Here is a 12780-nt window from a genome sequence, read left to right on the forward strand (position 1 = left end):
TTGCCACGCTCCAGTGTTTCAATAAGAATGGAAGAGCATGACACAAATGACATGACAGCAGCCTTGGGGAACGGGTAAAGGCTTCGACAACTTTCACGTTGCCACAGTACATATCTGTGTCTCGGGAAGTCAGTCGGTCCTGCAGATCTGGCATGTATTGCGCCGCCTCGCGACGGGCCTGAAGGTGAGGGGCCAAGCAGCTGCCTAGCTGCTTAAGTACCTAGGTACCTACCTTGCCAGCTTGCCACCCTGCCCACTGCGACAGGCTTTGGTGGGCCGTGGCAGGTGGTGGCTAGCTCGGGGGTGAAGCCCAGGGGACCCTCGTCGCTGGCCCAAGTCAGCCGGTCTAGATCTTGGTCTGAAAAGCGGCTCTGGACGTCTTGGATGCAATTCTCACAATCCCACTGTCCCCTGCTCTTAACTAACCCACAATGCGATCCAAGATCCCAGGCCCAAGGCCCAAGGCCCAAAGGCTCAGAGCACCAGAGCAGAAAGACCCTAGCTGTTTTCTCTCTAGGTGACAAGTAGATCGGCTGCCGACCCAGCAGCCCAGGTGGCGCCTCTCCATCTCCTCCCACCTGCTCAAGCTGCTCTTGCCTGCCCAGCTGCCATGGCAATTCTGTCCGCCCCGATGCGCCTGACCCGTCTTCTGCTCCAACCCTTGCCACTCTCCCATGCCTACAATCCCACACTTGCCCTGGTTCTACCGGCCAGCCTGCTGCTCCAGGCCAGTCAGTGCCAATGCTTCCAGTCCCGCAGCCCGCCTGCGAATCCCCTCGTGAGCCTGTCTGCGTGTCTTGATTCCGCTCTTGTCTCTTGTCGACATGGAGTCATCTAGGGCTGCCCAGGCCTCATCCGCCGAGGGCCAGTCTGCAGCCCCGGCCAGCGAGGGCTCACGTACCAGAGAGACTTTGAAGTGAGGCCGTCACAAGGTCGTCGTCTGGCCTGCCAGACACACCCTGAGTCGTACTATGGACGGTGGTGCTGACTTGTGCGTCCCAGGTATGCGAGCTCGCTCATACGCAATACAGTCCCCATCAACCCTCAGCGACCCGTCGACCCCAGCCAAGTAGTCCCGTGCCCGGATGCTGGTCTGACTGCCTTGTCAGTACTCTCACCCCGTTCCTGGCCTCCCAACCCGCCCATCATCTGACAAGCTGCACAGTGCCCAGCTCGCTGCCTTGAGGCTCAACGTCTCGCGGTGCCTCATCTCGTTCTTTGACCTCAATTATCAGTATGTTATCGCCGAGGCTACCCAGTCATTGGCCCTCAGCCCCGATGTCCGGCCTGAGTCGCACCAGCTTGGACTCTCGGGTATCGCTGTTCCTCGTGGCATACGATGCCCGAATGAGCACGTCCTCAAAAGCTCGCCTACCATTCACCATGACAACACCACGGATCAGGCCTCTACACCCTTACCGCCTGTGTTTGTTGTGCCCGACCTTAGCCAAGACGAGTGCTTTGCCGAGGCTTTCTGCAGGCAAGTTTGGCCCAAGGCCTGCTTCTACGCTGGGGTTCCCATTCGTTCCAACAAGGGTATCAACATTGGTGTGTATCACGTCTTCGACGAGTCGCCACGGGATGAGCTCCAGTTCAGTGATGCGGACAAACAATTCATGCGCGACATGGCTAGCATTACCTGGCAACATGTCGAGTCTCGGGCCGCCATCGAGAGCATCCACCGTGGTGAGCGCATGGTGCGTGGGCTGGGTTCCTTCGTTGAGGGCCAGGCCACCCTCTCCTCATCTGCTGAGCAGTTTCAAGATGCACCTGGGCAGGAGGAGGGCTCTTTGAATCAGAGACAGCAAGGTTTACAGCGAGACCGTGACAGTATCGAGGATCCAACCCCCGAGCAGGAGCGGCATCATTTCTTGGGCTCAAGGTCCCCTGACAGAAGGTCAGCCATCCTTGATACCAGCCCACCTACTGCTGCTCCACAGAGGGATAGCCCACCACGATCCACCGTCGAAGCGGCAGCGCATGATATTGATGTAAACGCGTTTCCCAACCGGCCCGTGAGTGTCATGATGCCTGATCCACACATCGCGCAGCTCAGACGAACATTTTCGCGTGCGGCCAACATCCTCAGAGAGTCTGTAGAGGTCGAAGGGGCCCTCTTTCTCGACGCCAGTGTCGGTTCTTTTGGTGGGCTTGTCGAAGATCGCAAGTCCAGGGACTCAACAAGTTCCAACGAGGGGCGGTCGACGGCAGAATCAAGCAACGAGGATTTGCCAATGGGGCGGTCAGCACCATCTACCGGAGAGCCTACGTCTTACTGCGAAGTATTTGGGTACTCGACCACTGGAGCTTCCAGCATAGATGGCGCTGCATCATTCTCCAAACACACGCTGGTCCCAGAGCGACTACTTAAATATCTGCTGCGACGCTACCCGGCTGGCAAAATATTCAATTTTGGCCCCGATGGCTTGCCATTATCGGGGGGGTCCGAAACCGACGATGCGAAACATTTCTCTCCGCCGCGCCAAAAGTCTAGTGCTCCCTCCGACGTCAAGGGAAAGAGGAGATCAAAGCGGCCTTTTAGCTCCCTTGAGGGTCAGGCCCAGGCCATTACGGCCCTCTTTCCCGGCGCGAGAAGTGTGGCGGTCTTCCCTCTGTGGGATCAGATCAAAGAGCGGTGGTTTGCTGGGGGGTTCATCTGGACTGCATCTCGCCATAGACTATTCTCGACAGAGGGCGAGCTCAGCTATTTGCGGGCATATGCCACGACCTTGATGGGTGAGATACACCGACTAAACGCATTGAATTCAGACAAGGTGAAGGGTGACTTCCTTAGCTCCCTGAGCCACGAACTACGATCTCCACTCCATGGTGTTATCGCTGCTGTCGACTTGCTCAATGGCACCACTCTTGATGCGTTCCAAGGGGACGCGATCCATATTGTCGAAACATCAGGGCGGACACTATTAGACACTCTTGATCATGTTGGTCCCCCCTCCCTTACCTGACATTCGTCTGGTTCTGCTACTGGCTTAGAGCGTTCTAACACTGCTGTCACAGTTGCTCGATCACAGTAAAGTCAACACCTTCATGGCGTCTTCAAGGCTCGCTCGAAAAGAACGACGGGAATCGCCGTCTGAGTCTGGCGGTGGACGGAATCTAACGGGGCTTGGGATGATGTCCTTAACGACCGAGGTCCAGGTAGATATCCTCGTGGAAGAGGTTGTGGAAGGTAAATTGTTGCTGTGCAAAATTTCAACCGAATCCAAGGGCGCTCCAGTAACCCATTGATCTCGCTGCCCAGCACGGTCTGATCATTACAATTACTAATGAGCTTGCAGCTGTCTTCGCTGGCTTCAACTTTCAAAGAAGTACGTACCGCGTTCTACACAACTACTTGTTACCTTTGTTCATATCCAGATTGGCTTCTTGTCATCATGACAGTCGACTCATTTCTCGGTCCCTTCCCAGTGCTTGGATTTGACCAGGCCGTCTGCGCTCATGCACATCGCTGACTGATGTCACACAGTGTCCGTCGCTCAATTGAAAGAGAAAGACAAGGATATCAACGACGACAACAAGGCGCTGGGTCGCCTAGACAGCAATGCCGCAGCCGAAGCATTTGGGCACAACCCATACTTCCCCGAACCCAACCGTCCCGGACTTGTTGTCTACCTAGACATGGACCCCACCGTCTCTTGGGAATTCCGGGCACAAGCAGGAGCCTTGAGACGTGTTGTTATGAACATATTCGGAAACTCGCTAAAATTCACCCAGAAAGGGTTCGTGTGGATTAGTTTGCGGCAGGTCGAACTACAAGCACGCGATGGGGTATCGAGATCCAAGGTCGTGATCATTATCTCGGATTCTGGCAGAGGAATCACCGAGGATTTTTTGCGCAATGACCTGTTCAAGCCGTTCACACAGGAGGACCGTCTTGCACCAGGCACGGGACTCGGCATGAGTCTTGTGCACAGTATTAGCAGGAGCCTCGGCGGCTCTTTAGCTATCACCAGCCAACTCGGCCGGGGGACCACAGCGCGCGTTGAGCTGCCCCTCCGCCGGCCCCCCACTAGTACCGGACGGGTCTCCAACCTTTCGGAGCAGTTCGAGCAACTACAAGGTCTCCGAATATGTCTGAAAGGATTTGATAGGTGCTACGACCGTATCATCGACAAGACGTCTGATTTGTCGTCACAGGTCTCGGAATCAGCGGTCATGGAGATGCTTTGCCGAGACTGGCTCGGCATGCAAGTAATCCCGGTGGCTGCTGTGCACGAGGAACCACCTGATGTCTTCCTGTGTAGCGAGGGGGCTTTCAATGACCCTGATGAACACACGCAACAATTTTCATTGCCGACAGTGGTCATTTGTCAGAGTGCGCTGACAGCATATTCTCTCACACATTCGCCAAGGAAGTCAGAGCTGAATGAGTTCATTTCTCAACCGTAAGCGCACCCATCCACTAGCAATTCTTAGGACTGGATCACCTGCTAAGCTTCACACCAGTGTTGGACCGCGGAGATTGGCTAGATCATTGCTTCTCAGCCTGTCTAGCAAAACGGAGCGGCCTTCAGAAGTCGCTTCAGAAGCCCAAGAGAACACCAGCGGCCCCGGCTCTTTTAGCTCCAACAAAGAGGCAACGGGAGGAAGTGTAGGTGAAGACCCAATGCAAGCGCCCGAACTGGCCAAAAGGCCATCAAGCGCATCGAGTGCGTCAGCGATTCGGGCCATGCCATCCACGCCGAGCGACGCCGGTTCTGGCGGCACCGATGTCCAAGGAGTCAGTGCATCACCGTCAGAGGGCGGGTCCAGAGCAGCCCAGGTGCCTCTGAGGCAGAGGCAGAACGCGACAACTGAGGATACAGGGCTTTTGGAGCAGCCGTCTTCCAAGTACTTGCTTGTGGATGACAATGACATCAATCTTAAGATTTTGGCCTCCTTCATGAAGAAGCTGGGCCACGACTATGATATGGCTTCTAACGGGCTCGAGGCTTTGCAAATGTACACGGCCGATCCTGGGTTGTATCGGTTCGTGCTAATGGGTAAGCCATGGTCCTTAGTATGGATAGCGACGCTTTTGCTAACCGCACATGCCGACTCAGACATATCCATGCCATTGATGGATGGGTTAGAAAGTACCCGAAAGATACGACAACTGGAGCGGGCTGACAGTATCGAGCCCGCGACGATCATCGCACTCACGGGGCTCGGATCGGCTACAATACAACGAGAGGCTATCGCGTCCGGGATGGACCTGTTCCTCACCAAGCCGGTGAATCTGAAATCATTGAAACACACACTTGGAGGCTACGCGGAGAAGAAAGCCTCAAGAAGCACCCCAAACAACTAGACACGTGGTTGTTCTTCCCTCTTTTACTTCGTCTTTGATGAACTGACACGCATGGAACCTTGTTTGCGGAGTTGCCCAGGTGGTCATAGAGTCTTACGCATACAGGAGTGCGAGAAACGAGATACCCCATTTCTATAGATCAGCGGTCAACCGGGCAGGTTGTGTACATGGCGATTTGCCTTGGGGTATTGTGGCGAATGGTGTTTGCTTGCTTTTCCCGATAGTCACTTGGCAGAATAATGGGCGAGTTGAATTGACCGAAATACACAGATGGCATTTGAGCACAGGCACAGAAATCAACAGGCAGACAATCCGAACCCATGAGAAGGACTTGTGGCTGCAAGGATAGGTCGACTATATACAGTTCCTCGAAGTCAGAACGTATTATCGCCATAACAAAGTAGGATGCATGCCTAGGTACTTAATATATACATACTACACAGTAAATTGAGGCTCGCTTGAGCAGTCCGGTTGCACGCCTCAGTGGCGCCTCTCGCCCTAGAGAAGGCGCTTGCGGGTCCGCCCTGCACCTGAGCTCAGACAGTGTTGCACGAACCACCCAAGCCCCCCCCCCCCACCCCACATTCCCATGCTTGGGAGTGGGTCTCTCTGTTTATCGCCTCGACCCAAAAGTTCCTCGCGCGAACCCAGGCTGCTAGCACCAACAAAAGACGTCTCTGACCCGACACACAATCGCCACGGCTGGCTGCTCTGCTTCTGCGTGCCCAGCATCACTGCAAGCTCCAAATCACGGTCCGGACATGGCTTCTCACGAGTCCCACCCCTGCTCCGATATCTGACAAGCTCCCGATTGAACCGACCCGTCGTTACTCCGTACTTTGCATCAGATGCGGCCGGCGTGTGCATCAACGTTGGCCTTCGTATCCTGCGCCTAACTAAGCCTCAGGATGACCTCGTCGACCACACGGAACCTGAGGCGCTACGATCCCGTGCACAACCAGAATCCTACCCCCTACTACGGTGCTTATTATTCCGAGGAGAAGCTCTGGGACAGATTGTTCCAGCCCAGCGTCCTCTTCCCCGCCCTCGTGCTCCTGGCCACGGTCGTCTACCAGCTCGCACAGAACCGAGCAGCCGCCCGCGGCCGACAGCTACCCCCCCTGGGCGACCTCATCTGGGACGGCATCGTCTTCGTCTGCCCGGCTGGCCTGCTCTACGCCGTCGACCAATGGGTTAACCCCCCCTTGGTTCCGATACCCATGCTTCAACCACAGCCCACAACCCACGCCGCCAAGAGCGATGTCCTCCGCAAGATCCTGCGAACCGACCAAAACGGTGGCATAGTCGCCTCCGTGTCCGAGGCTGGCCGGCGCACATTGTCCAAAACCTTCTCGGGGCCCAGGGGCAAGTCGGACCAGCCCGCCGGCTTGGGGAACTGGGACAACTCCTGCTTCCAGAACAGCATCTTGCAAGGCCTGGCCTCTCTGAAACACCTCCCTCGTTACCTCAGCGGCGCCAGTGCCTCCGGGCAGCCGCCAGCCATAGACAAGACGACCACTGCCGGGACATTGTGGTCTTTTATCGCCGAATTGAACGACACATCCAACAATGGCAAGACATTGTATACCCCAGGCGTCCTCAAGAACATGAGCACGATACAGCAACAAGACGCGCAAGAGTACTTCTCGAGGCTGGTCGACCAGATTGACAAGGACATAGAAAAGACCGCTAAGGCCGCCTGCCGACAAGCTGGTTTCGAGGCAGACCTCAACAAGGACGACACCGCTGCCAGTCAGCACAGCGACGACAGCGGCTACCAGAGCCTGCCGATGCTCTCCAAGGCCGGCTCTGAGCTGGTCACGCTTCGGAACCCCCTCGAGGGCCTATCGGCCCAGCGCGTCGCATGCATGTCATGTGGCTACTCCGAGGGTCTCTCCATGATCCCTTTCAACTGCCTCACCCTGAATTTCGAGGTCGGCATCGCGCACTATGACCTTTTCGAGCTGCTCGACAACCTCGTGCGCCTCGAACCTATCCAAGGGGTGGAATGCGTCAAGTGCACCCTTCTCGAATACCGGAAGGGGCTCCAGCGCCTGTGCAAGACCGTGCCCGCGGCAGCAGCCAGGTTACAGGCCATCGAGGAAGTCCTCGAGGACGAGGATTTTGATGACAAGATCCTGAAGAAGCTCAAGATCCCCGACTCGCAGAAGGTCAGCTCGACCAAGACCAAACAGGTTGTGATAGGGAGACCCCCGCCGAGCCTGGTGATGCACATGAACCGCTCCGTCTTCGACCCGAGTACCTTCAGCTCATACAAGAACCTCGCGGCGGTCGAGTTCCCCAAGACATTGGACCTGGGCCCTTGGTGTATCGGCAGTGCCGAGGGAAGGTCGGCCGCCTCGGCTGCAGTCGCGAACAAGTCAGGGGGCGACTATTCCCAAGAAACTGCCTGCGATGAGGAGAGGTGGGTGCTCGACGCGAGAGCGTCCATGGTAGCGGGCGACGCGCACCCGTCCAAGATCTCAGGGCCAATTTACGAGCTCAGAGCTGTAGTGACCCACTACGGGAGGCACGAGAATGGCCACTACGTATGCTACAAGAGAGGTAACACAGGTTTGGACGACGTCGACAAGACGGATGATGAACTAGAAGATCTGGGTTCACCACCAAACCTGGTGGGAGAGGACAACACCACCCACGAAGTCGACGGTGCCAACGACGACGGCAGCGCCGCAGACGAAGCGAGAACCCCGCCAGAGGATATGGAACAAGAGCCATATGACGACGACCCAGGTTCCAAATGGTGGCGCCTCAGCGACGAGACCGTCTACAAGGTCGACGAGGAGCAAGTCCTCCAGCAGGGCGGGGTCTTTATGCTGTTCTACGACTGCGTCGACCCCAACTCCGTCCTGGTCGGCGCTCCCCAAGGGCCCACCGAGCCCAACAAGGCCGTGGAGGAGTCCGTTGTCGTCGAGAAGGACCCGCAAGGTGCCAGTCCGGCAAATCTGTTTGGGATCCTCTCGGATGGGTAGGGCTCATGGGGGATCGTGTCGTATCTGGGAGGAGCTATGACCTCCCTGAAAAAGCTAACTATTGGCAACCAGAAGAATCGAAACTGCTGCGAGAACAGTCAGTCAGGACGAGGGGCTTGGGTTTTGCATAGCGTTGGCGTTGGACAGGTCTAGGTCCCGCACGATTTGCGGCAGGGGCCGCCATTGCCGAGAGTTTGTCTCGAGCCAAAGCGGACAGACAGATACTGTTGACCATGTTTATATCATATTTTGTCGGGGTGTCCCGGGAGTCTGGAGTCATCCCGACTGGTGCTTGCGGTTTTCCCATTTAATTATTACCACTATGGAGAACAAGAGGGGGAGCGAATGCGGATGCAAAATCACAGTTGCTGGTGCCTCCTTTTTTTCCCTCTCTTTACTCGCTGATTACTTTGGTCACTACCGTGAAACAAATACGGCCACTTTGGATAAGAAGGATGCTATTCATTATGCAGGCAGAGGTCTGAATTCAAGAATATGCAGCGTGCACATGCCGCTTGCGCCTACTTGACACCAACTCCCTCATGACTATATGGGTGCATGTAAGGGTGTGTGTGAGCGTGAAAAATGCCCACTAGTTGGATGACTGAAATCCCCTCTCGCGCTTGCCATCCTCCCACGGCAAGCCCTGTTTTGTTTATGTACATTAGAATATTTATGGTCTGTTGTTTAGGCCGTTTTCGACAAAAGAGCTCCAGGCCCATGCCTTGTATTGTATGCCGCGTTGGCTCTTTTCCCTCGTGCGGGGACCGACCCTGGGTCCTCTCAGGCCTCTGGAATAATGCCACTATGCTCCAGGCGTGCCGGCTCTGTGCCGGCTCTATAGGGCCGTCAATGCATGCCTCCACGTCCTCCTGCTCGTCGACTGATGTTTTGCAGAAGAGAAATATGTAAAGTCGGGCGAGGGACGTGTCGGGTGTAATTCCTCTACTTATCCAGGGTATCATCGTTTTGTCGTTCAAGTCGCTCGCTCATCACGTTCGAAACAGCTCCCATCGAACTGGTTGGTGCTGACATCGGCGGAGCGCGATGCCCTCATGCAGCCACCGTCCGCCTCCGGAACAAAATCTCCGCGTTCGGGTCGGGTGTCTTTGACATCATCAGCATCATGCCCTTTGGCCTCGATTCTCCGTCCTTGAGCTTGATGTCGAAGTTGATAAGGAAGTATGCCAGGATCATCTTGATCTCGTTGCTGGCAAAGAAGCGTCCGGGACAGGCGTGCTTTCCCGCTCCAAAATTCATGTTGGTGTCGTTGATGCTAGTGAACTGGTGCCTGTTCATATCGTCTTCACTGCGCTGGCGCATCTTGTAGAAGCGAAGTGCGTCGAAGCGGTCCGGATCCGGGAAGTATCGCTCGTCGTGGCTGATACCGCACTGCGGTGCGAGCACCTTGGTGCCCGCGGGGAGGTGGGTGCCGTCGGATAGGTCGATGGGCTGCACAACCTTGCGAATGAACGAGGTCACATTGCCCGATAGGCGCTGCACCTCCTTCATGAAGCTGTCGAGCTTCTTGAGCTTGCTCATCGAATCCTTCCTTGCCCAGCCGTTGTCCTCGCCTTCGAGCACCGCAGTGGCCTCCTGTCGGAGCTCCTCGGCAAATTGCGGGTTGGCGGCGAGGTCATATACGCAGTCGACGAGGAGATTGTTGGTCGTGTGGATCGAGGCGGCGCTGAGGATGAGTTGCAGCTCTGCCTGAGCTTGGTAGTCCCTTTTCTCTCCCTCGGGGAGCGCATCCAGTAGCCACTGAATCAGGTCATCTGCCTTCTCGTAGCCAGGGCAGTCCATATCCCGCAGACGCTCCTCAATGATGGGGATCAGCATCTCCTTGGCCTCCGCCTCGTCCTTCCTCAGCTTCCCGAGGTCCGATACCAGGTACTGCCCGATGGGCCTGAGCCAGGCAGGGAAGAACTGCAGCTTTACCAACGAGAGGAATATGTGCACTGCAAAGTTGATGCTGATACCCATCCACTGCTCCTGGCGACAGATCGAAGGGCCAACGAAGGCGCGTCCACTTGTTCGAGCGACACACCGCAGGGCAAATGGTTGGAACTTGACGGGCGTCCATTCCCTGCATTCGGGGAACTCGGTCGCGGTGATGTACTCAACCTCCTCCTTCAATTGCGGGATCAGACGTGCCAGATTCTGTGTTAGTCTTGTTCGCACCAAAGTCGCCAGCAGATCCTGGTGTCTCTCGGGACAGAACTTGGTGTATCTGCTCATCAAGGCCTCGCTGACGGCCTCGGTCGCGCTGAGAACGTCCTCGGGAAGACCTTTGAGCTCCCCAACCAGCTTGGCCGGCACCAAGACTTGCACTCCCTCTGTCGCCTTGATCTGATATACCTTGTCGTGAAACTGATGTACAAGTTAGCCGTTGTCAGTCCAGCGCAGTCCGTATGTGCGAGTGTGTTGTACCTTGGAGTACGAGTCCCGAACCAGAGTCTCGGCATCGAAGTACCATTTTAATATTGAAGCCTTGTAGAAAGGCACCTTTACTCGACTGGTCTTGCTCGTCTGTGATGATTGGAAAAACCATGCCACCAATAGTATGGCACCGATGGCGACGTAGTAACTGAGGTGCTGGCTGCGCACGATGACGGGTGTGGATGAGATGAAGTCGACTGAAGACTCCATCTTGAAGTAGCGCCCTAGGGTGGATGTGTTGGACATTGGTGCGACTGGGCAACAATGTGAATATGTGGATGGTTGTGAGGCTGCCATCGGACTCGTCGTTACACTCGATGCTTGACACATGACCAGTCGTTGTGCCGAAGTCGTCGTCTGCTAAATGAACCGCCTGTCTATTTCAAGAAGATGTGCGAAGTATGCTAATGCAGGAACAGAAGTATGTTCGCGTCCAAGAGGTTGCTTTAGAAGAGATGATGGAAGAAGGTTTGCACAAAGAAGGCTCGGCGCCAGCACAGCAGGCCAGCAAGTAGGTATACAAGAGAAGACAGAGGCCATATACAGCCCCAGGGAGGGGAGCCGGAAGAAAAACGGAAGGATTGTTATCGTGCGGAAGAAGAGAAGAGATGACGAAGTATCGCATCCGGTAAGGGAAGGCAAAAGATCGGTCGAGTCCAGGATGTTCCCCTTTGGGTAATAGGAGGAGGAGGCGATGGGGCGACACGAGGAGGGAAGAAGAACAGAACGGAACGGAACAAAAGCTGGGCAAGAACAATAACAAGCAGTTAGCCCACCCCCAGCATTGGTAGCCAAGTGAGATCCCGTCGGCTGCCGTGTGCTAATATGGCACAGACATGATGGACCGATGAGGCTGGAATGGCTAAAAGGGGCAAGTACGGGAGAAGTGGGCGAGGCGGAGAAAGCGAATGGGCGCCTACTGTGACTTGGAGGAGGAGGAAAAGATACGACGGCAATGACGGCGATGGAGGAGACGAGATGAATAATGAGACAAAAGAGACCAGAAACGAAACCCACACACAGCACAAGACAAGACGAGCAGGCAAATGACGGGAATTGGCGTCCGCGCATATGGCAAAGGGCAGAGTGCAGCAGAATGCAGGCCAGGCCAGGGCAGCGCTGGTCTGCTACACTCTGAGTGTCTCCGATTTGGGCTCACGACAGCGAGGCCCCATGGCCCGTGGTGGTGCCGGAAGCTTGGCATCGCTTCAGAAGACAGACAAGGCAAGGCGGCTGGCAGCTACCTACGGCCATGGCTCTCTCTGTCGTGCCCCAGCCTGGGTCCCAGCCGGGTTGGGATGAGACCAAGGCGGCCGTTGCAGGTTGTAAGAGAAGTAACAGAAGTCAGGGAACCAGGAACCTGGGTACCTCCGTACCTTTCACAATATCCTGGGCAAAGAAAGACTTCCTTCCTCTTACAGCGGGTAGTAGTAGCACCTGGCTGCGCCTGCCGTGCCGTGGCACCGTGGCACTCACTCACTTGTGCCACACCGCGGCAGGAACGAGGTTGTCGGTCGTCGTTCGAGCCCCAGCGGGTTGAGACGTGATTTGCTCTTGCCATCTGAAACGAGCCGGCCAAGGGGAGTTGTCGGGATCAGCTTCAGCCGCGCTTCAAGATCTCGCTTGGACCACTCTGGCCGATCCTGTTAGTGCAACCTGGCCCAGACGACTGCACACAATAGCTTCCCACGCCTTGGCCCTCGTGCGCGGCTAACAGCCGGGGATTTACCGCAGGTGGGGACTATCAGCCCTAGAACTGCCAGTCTGTGCCAGACCTGCCAGAACTGGCAGGTCCCTGACTCCACTGTCGCAGCCGCATCACCGGTAAAAGTGGACCTCACCTTTCATCCTCCCTTCTCCCTTCTCCCACGCCCTTGCCCCGTCTCCCCGCCCCTTTAGAAGCCACCGTGTATCAAGCAACAATCAACAGGTGACAAGCCACACAAGCTTTTGTAACAACTCACCCCCACATATGTCGGGTTCAAAACTCAGCATGCTACTACTGATCCTGACTTGTCCTGTCCGTAGTCCGAATCT

General features: G+C 55.9%; 3 protein-coding genes across 3 annotated transcripts; 2 read left to right on the forward strand and 1 right to left on the reverse strand.

The window, feature by feature from the left end:
• The first annotated feature begins 394 nt into the window (after positions 1–394).
• KVR01_010136 (uncharacterized protein) lies at positions 395–5738 on the forward strand. The gene is made up of 8 exons (XM_044786721.1): positions 395–916; positions 1003–1104; positions 1166–2942; positions 3019–3190; positions 3300–3329; positions 3488–4406; positions 4468–5003; positions 5064–5738. The coding sequence occupies exons 1-8, from the start codon at positions 825–827 to the stop codon at positions 5309–5311; spliced, it is 3876 nt and encodes a 1291-aa protein (XP_044640295.1). The 5' UTR covers positions 395–824; the 3' UTR covers positions 5312–5738.
• A 235-nt stretch (positions 5739–5973) lies between these two features.
• Positions 5974–8833, forward strand: KVR01_010525 (ubiquitin-specific protease UBP1). The gene has a single exon (XM_044792868.1). The coding sequence runs from the start codon at positions 6220–6222 to the stop codon at positions 8302–8304; it is 2085 nt and encodes a 694-aa protein (XP_044640684.1). The 5' UTR covers positions 5974–6219; the 3' UTR covers positions 8305–8833.
• An 89-nt stretch (positions 8834–8922) lies between these two features.
• KVR01_010455 (uncharacterized protein) lies at positions 8923–10989 on the reverse strand (the record flags this gene model as incomplete). Its single annotated transcript, XM_044792410.1, has 2 exons — positions 8923–10662; positions 10735–10989. 2 exons carry the CDS (start codon positions 10987–10989, stop codon positions 9358–9360), a joined length of 1560 nt encoding a protein of 519 aa, XP_044640614.1. The 3' UTR covers positions 8923–9357.
• Positions 10990–12780: the final 1791 nt, after the last annotated feature.

The sequence above is a fragment of the Diaporthe batatas genome (genome assembly GCF_019321695.1).
Source record: "Diaporthe batatas strain CRI 302-4 chromosome Unknown Contig00013, whole genome shotgun sequence".
In the NCBI taxonomy this organism is placed as follows: Eukaryota; Fungi; Ascomycota; class Sordariomycetes; order Diaporthales; family Diaporthaceae; genus Diaporthe; species Diaporthe batatas.

What these genes read in the sequence shown, in the direction of transcription:
- KVR01_010136 (XM_044786721.1), top strand. Translation starts at nt 825, where the DNA reads ATGGAGTCATCTAGGGCTGCCCAGGCCTCATCCGCCGAGGGCCAGTCT. An exon ending in CGTACCAGAGAGACTTTGAA is followed by an intron (nt 917 to 1,002) that starts GTGAGGCCGTCA and finishes TGTGCGTCCCAG; the next exon opens with GTATGCGAGCTCGCTCATAC. An exon ending in CGTGGAAGAGGTTGTGGAAG is followed by an intron (nt 3,191 to 3,299) that starts GTAAATTGTTGC and finishes ATGAGCTTGCAG; the next exon opens with CTGTCTTCGCTGGCTTCAAC.
- KVR01_010525 (XM_044792868.1), top strand. Translation starts at nt 6,220, where the DNA reads ATGACCTCGTCGACCACACGGAACCTGAGGCGCTACGATCCCGTGCAC.